General features: G+C 54.9%; 1 protein-coding gene across 1 annotated transcript; it reads left to right on the top strand.

Annotated features, from left to right (window-relative positions):
- Positions 1–497: 497 nt before the first annotated feature.
- FOXD1 (forkhead box D1) lies at positions 498–2,464 on the top strand. Its single transcript, XM_030968810.1, has one exon. The coding sequence runs from the start codon at positions 560–562 to the stop codon at positions 1,820–1,822; it is 1,263 nt and encodes a 420-aa protein (XP_030824670.1). The 5' UTR covers positions 498–559; the 3' UTR covers positions 1,823–2,464.
- Positions 2,465–6,580: the final 4,116 nt, after the last annotated feature.

The raw sequence follows: 6,580 nt of genomic DNA, 5'->3' as shown, positions 1-6,580 counted from the left end.
GGCTGCCCTCCCTGGGACTAAGCCCCAGCCTTTTCACCGTGTTTCCTAAGGCCCAGCAAGCCATCCCCTACGCCCTCCCTCCTCGCCAGCCTCCTCCCCTCTCCTCCTCCCAGGACTAGGCGCGCTCCCTCCTGCCCCGCATCCATTAATGTCTGGGGGCTGAGGTGAGGAGTAAGAAGGGGAAACCGACTTCCAGGAGAGACGGCACAACCTCCCTGCGCCCACAATAACAGATCCCAACCGAAAAAAACCCGAAAAAGATCCCCAAAAGGGGGGAAGGGAAGGGAAAAAAGAGAAAGAGAGAAATTCAAACGGCAGCAAAAAATACCCCGAAACAAAACCCTGACTAGCCGCCGCCTCCGAGCGGGCGGCGGGAGCGCTCCAGAGGCGCGGCAGCGGCGCTGGGGGCCGGCGCGGCTCGGAGCGGCCCGCCTGCCCGTGGCGGCGGCGGAGCGGCTCTCCGCGGAGCGGCGCGGAGGCCTGGCGGCGGCGGGGAAAGCGTCCGCTCGCTCGCCGCGCCGCGCCGGCCGCCACCGATGCGCTGCCCCGCCGCCGCGCCATGACCCTTAGCTCGGAGATGTCCGAGGCGTCGACGCTGGCTGAGGAGACCGACATCGATGTGGTGGGCGAGGAAGACGACGAGGAGGACGACGAGGAGCTACGGACCCGCCGCCGCCGCCGCTCCTACGCCGAGGATGAGGAGGAGGACGAGGACGACGACGAGGAAGAGGACGAGGAGGATGTGGGCGACCTCCACGCCGCCGCCCTGCTGCCGCGGTCGCCCGTGCGCGGCGGAGGCGTAGGTGGCGGCGGCGGGGCGGGCGGCGGGGACGCTGCCGGTGGCTCTCGGCCCCCCTCGCGGGGTGGCCCGCCGAAGGCGACGGCGGGCGGCGGCGGGGCGGGCGGCGGCGGCGGCGGGGCGGGCGGCGGCGGCGGCAAGAACAGCCTCGTGAAGCCGCCCTACTCCTACATCGCTCTCATCACCATGGCCATCCTGCAGAGCCCCAAGAAGAGGCTGACGCTGAGTGAGATCTGCGAGTTCATCAGCGGGCGCTTTCCCTACTACCGGGAGAAGTTCCCCGCGTGGCAGAACAGTATCCGCCACAACCTCTCCCTCAATGACTGCTTCGTCAAGATCCCCCGGGAGCCCGGCAATCCTGGCAAGGGCAACTACTGGACGCTTGACCCCGAATCCGCCGACATGTTCGACAACGGGAGCTTCCTGCGCCGCCGAAAGCGCTTCAAGCGGCAGCAGCTCCCGGCGCCCGAGCTTCTGCTGCGCGCCGTGGACCCCGCCGCCTTCCTCCCGCAGCCTCCGCCGCAGCCCCCGCAGCAGCCGCCCTGCGCCTACGGACCCTACGGCTGCGGCTACGGTCTCCAGCTCCAGCCTTACCCCCCCCACTCCGCCCTCTTCGCCTTCCACCACCCCTCTCCGCCGCCCCGCCAGGCCCCTGCCGCCCCCGGCAGCGCCCCCGGTGCGGCGCTGCCCCGCCGCCGCCGCGCCGCGGGCCCCTTGCTGCCGGCGGCGGAGCTGGCACGGACGCCCTTCGGCTACGCGCACCCGCTGGGCCCGGCGCTGGCGGCCTCGCTGCACTCCGCCAAGCCCGGCAGCGGCGCGGCGTTGGCCCGCTCGCCCTTCTCCATCGAGAGCATCATCGGGGGAAGCCCCGGCCCCGGCCCCGGCGCGGGCAGCAGCTGCGCCTCGCAGTCGACCGCGGCACCGGGGCTGGCCCGCTCGCTGGGGAGCGCCGGGAGCGGCCTGCCCCCCGCTGCCGCCCTGCCCGCCACCCCCGGCTTCGCGGCACGGATCTCTAACTGTTAAGTGTTTGGGAGTCTTTCCGAAGGTAGGATCTGGGGTATCTCCTTTCTCCGCTGCTCGGACGCCCGGCGGACGCTGCCCGCAGGGGCTGCCTGTCTTTGCGTGGGGATAATTGTGACGGGACTCGGGGGCCGTCCGCCGCGAGCGACGGACCTCCCGTGACCTTCACTAGTGCAAAGCCAGGTGTAGATCTAGATACTGCATGGGCAGGCGGTCACTACATCGGAAAGTTACTCTCTACTCCTTAAAAAGAAACCAACATGGTGATAAATAATGTCTCTAAACCGCTGAAGTTCAGAGATTCTCAGGTCTAGGAGCTTGAAAACAGTAAGGTACAGGAGGAAAAAAAAGGCTTGAGGGAGGACAGCAGAGCAATACTTTTTCATTTAGTACACCTGTCTCATGTACTTTTATAAAAGAAAAGATTAACGTGTTTACACAGAAGAAAGTCAAGATTATCATTTCTTATTTTAACCTGTGTTTTGTATTATAATAGACTTACGGAGTTTTTTATTTTGTACTTTATGCGTATTCTTTACAAGGAATATTGTTAAAATTACTGGCAAGTATTATTGTACCATTTTAATGTAAAATTTTTACACATTTTCAAAAATAAAATTTTTAATTTTCAAAAAAAAAAAAAAATCAAAACCAAACCCAAAGACCAAAGGAGCCCAGCCAAACAATTGGCTTTGGATCCTTCCCTCCTTAGCACTTCTCCTTTCTTTGGGACGCTAATATTTTTTTCTTTGGGATTAATATCACAATAGTCAAGGAATATTCTAGCTTGAAATTTATTATGTGCAGATTTGACTGCAAAGAAGAAAATAAAAATACAATCTTTGCAGGCAATGCATTGTTAACCCTAGCAGATAAAGAATGACAAAAAACCCAAAACAAACTAAACAATCAAAAAAACCAAAACAAAGCAAAAAAACCCACACACCACCAACAAAACCCCCCCAACAAAACAAAAAAACACTCTACAAAAAACAGCAGGAACGAAAGAGGGGATAAATAGAAATAGGTCTCTCTGGAGGGAGTAAAGCCCAGTTCTGTAAGTCACCAATCAGGGGATTGATTAAAACGCCGGTTTAAAACTATTTTTATACTTTTGGGTTTGTTTTAAATCACAACTGCATCATAGTTTGGTTCCAAGAGGCCAAAGGAAAATACTACTAATAAAGGGCATACATTGAACTTAAGAGAGATTTGTTCTAGACACTTATGTTTCTGTGATGATGATAATAGTGGCATGTGTTTCTACTTTTCAATACATAAAATATAAAATGCGCTTTGTAGTATCCTCGTGTGATGAGTTGATTAAGTTTATAAGCTGTCGAATTAAGGATGTACAAAACAAACCATGAAAGTAGCTTTTCTGATTCCAAACACTCGTTTTTAACAGCATAAGGTCCAAGATATCTATTTTATAGACTAAAGAAATTTTTAACCAAGAAATCCGGCCTCAAATATTCAGAGCTTTTATATGGAAAAGAGAATCGCATGTTTTAAGAGTAGGCGTGTGAATGTTTGTTGTGGGCTAGGAATACACGTTTTTCAAACCAGGGAGGCGCTTTTCAACTACGACTGTATTTATAACTATTTAGGAGACTCGGGGATCAAATATGTGAATTTTCATAATAAAAAATTAATAATAATAAAAAGGGAGGGATGCCTTTTAGTGCTCTTTGGAGTGAGGAGGGGTTTACATGTAGAAGTATTTCGTCGCCTGGGTTTTAAATATTCTCATTGATGGAAAAGTGGTGATTCTCCGTTTTGTTTGTAGCAATGCTGTGTTAAAATAGTAGGTTTCAGAAAGCAGAAAGACTGGACATAAGATCTCTGCTGGGCTCCATTTGCATTCTGGAGCTGGAAGGCCTCTTTGGATGTTCCGGGTTCCTTAGCAGAAAAATAAGTAAAGTCCGTTCTAATTTCTAAAACAAAAGGGAAAATACCCCAGAGGCACCGTGTACGTATTCTCCGGGGAGAGGGAGTCTTTTTCATGAGAGACCGATTAATTCACTTTCCCCGGGCCTGGCCGGGGGATGCGCCAGGCCGACACGGGCCGGTGCAGCGCGGAGTACCGAGCTAAGCTGAGGCCCCCCTCGAAGAGGCAGATAAAATCAAACAGGGACATGTTTTGCGGGAGAGAAGGCAGCTGTGGCCTTGCGGCGGTGCGAGGCTTCCCGAGGAAGGGTGCTGCTGGCCCTCAGTTTGGGTTCTGTCTGCTCGAGTCCTAGGCATCTCCACGAGCAGTTACACGAGAAGGGTAGATTCCGGCGACCCACCCTTGTGCTTGTTTCTCTTGGCTTCTACGCAGCAGACCCCGGCTACGCCGTAGACCCCGGGGAGCCCGGCGACCTCCCCCACGGAGTGTCCAGCCCGGCCCACGCCGGCGGACAGTGGGATCTGAGTGTGCCCACTGCCCATCCCTCAGGTCTCCGCAGAGGTATATGGCAAGCAAACTGCTTGGCTACTTTTTCCTTCCACGTTTTTCACTAGTTGCCCCGTGCGGACAAAACCTTCCCTTGGGAATTGTTAGGGAAGGTGACAGGAGCAAATTGCAATAGGTGGTATGGATTTTTTTTTCTGTAAGGAAAAGGGAGTCGAGTAAGATGTCCAGAGTCCTGGTGGAGGACCTTTTTGCCTGTTCTCCTCGAGTCGGCGGGGAAGCCGCCTGGCCTCTGTCCCGGTCCCGAGGGTCCCTGTTTCCCCGCTGCTGCCGCAGAGCAGGTGCTGCCAGAAAAGGAGCCGGCCCCACAGCCCTTTGATGAGCTCGCAGCACCGCCGGGCCGCAGCGCCCCATTCGCATGCTAATGGCCCGCCGTGCTCTCCACGGCTTCCGAGACTAACAGAGAAGCTAACAGTGTAGTCCTCGCAAGCACCGAGCCCGGACAAACAATTCTTCCCAAATAGTCTGGGCCCTAAACAATCTGGTAAGACATGCAGTATAGTGTCGTTTCCTTCTCCTCCCAGAGACAAAATGTGGATTCATTAACCCGTCTCCTTGCTCATCCTATCCCCGTAGGGCTATGAGAGACGAATTACTGGATCTGAATTGGGAGGGGATTGCTCTATAAGGGGGCTAATGTTTCAATCAGTTCATCCTGAAGGACCACACAAAAAGAAACTTCTTCGTTTATGGTGCTATTATGCGGAGTTTTAATCTAGGGATAGATTTAGCCAAATGTTATCTATTGGGAATTTAATGAAGCCCTTATGTATTCAATCGTCTTTTATGCCACACACAGTGTCTCTATCCAGAAACGTTTCCTTCCACATAGTTCTTTGTTTCTGATGGGTGATTTATATACTTTTAATTAGATTTTTAAGAAATTATTTCTTTTCAAGTATCTTGTATAACGTTTCTCTTAAGCAGGACTGTATTATGTCCCTTCCCACATCCTCTATAAAAAAGAGGTTTCCCCTTCCCTCCCTGGTTTTGAATACGATTAGTTTGCACGTCCACACACTGCGCCCTTCTCCCTGGAGCCCTCCTGCTTCCTTGTGCAGAGGGACCGGACATCGTGCCCGCTCTGCCGACACCACCGTGGCCTGCGACGGGCAGCGCAGCCCGGGGGTCCGGTCGAGCCCCGTGGCTCCCATGCATGGCTCCCCAGCCCTGAAGCTGCTCTCAACCCAAACCATCCCCACCCGCACCTCCTTTGGACCACACCTTCGATCTGGTTTGTATTTTAGGTGCAGTGAGAAGCGCTCCTGGGGTCAGCGGGGTGCACATCCCGTGCTTGCAGGCTGGTTTCAAATACCCAGGACCGGCCCCATCACCCAGTCCGGAAGATGAAAGAGGGGAGCGAGGCCCCCACCTGCTCTCAGCTGCTCCCTTTCTTGCAGCGCTGGTGGCGGGGGCAGAGCGCACGGTCGCCCCCGTAGAGACTGAGGCCTCTTCGGGGGATCTGTGGGAAAGTGGATCTGATTTAACTTTCCCTTGGCACGGCCCGTTCCGTATGTAATACTTTCCCTCAGTACTCACAGTAAGTACTGCTGTAGTCTCTGATAATATTTTGTTTGACAGAAGTAATGGAAATTATGATCTTGGCCAAGTCCTCGCTGCTCTGGAACTTGCTAACCAGTGCAGATCCGTTTTCAGCTTGTTCACAGTGGCTCCCCCACCTGCAGTGGTATTTCCTCTGCTTCCGTCGGCGACGGCCGGCCGCACACACCATCGGGACCCGAGCAGTGGCGGGGACCGGCTGCCCTGTGCCCACAGCTGGGCATATCCGGACAGGTAGGTGTCCGCCTCCACCGTTCCTCACCGTTCCTCACCTCCAAGCCCCAGTAACCTGCTGCAGGTGACTGCAAGGCCTCTCCACCCTTCTCTGAAAGCCCTTTCTCCTTTGCAACCCTCCCCGTGAGAGGCACGTCGAGTAGCGGCCGTTGTTCGCTGCCCCTTCCTGCCCTGCAAAGCACGACCAAGATGTGGAGGAGGCATTTACGCAGAAGCGTGTGTACGTGTGTGTAGGAGAATGGCCCTTCAGAAGGTAACCAGCTGCTGCAGATCCCCGCTGCGACAACAACCGCGCTCGGCGCCTCATTGCGCACGCAGATGGGTGCCCGCCGATTTCGGGGAGAGACGGAGAAATGAACGCGAGTTCCAAACGGTAAACCTCTTCCTCTTGTTTTTCACTTGAGGAAGAACTCTGTTACTCGCCGCCGGTCCCCGCCTGGAGGTGTACTGCAGGCAGCCGGCCCTGAAAGCACTCCGGCCCCTTCCCGGCCGCTTGGCTCGGCTTGCCGCTC

The sequence above is a fragment of the Camarhynchus parvulus genome, chromosome Z (genome assembly GCF_901933205.1).
Source record: "Camarhynchus parvulus chromosome Z, STF_HiC, whole genome shotgun sequence".
Classification (NCBI taxonomy): domain Eukaryota; kingdom Metazoa; phylum Chordata; class Aves; order Passeriformes; family Thraupidae; genus Camarhynchus; species Camarhynchus parvulus.
Note: the sequence above shows the minus strand (reverse complement) of the source record. Positions and strands in the feature narration are given on the sequence as shown.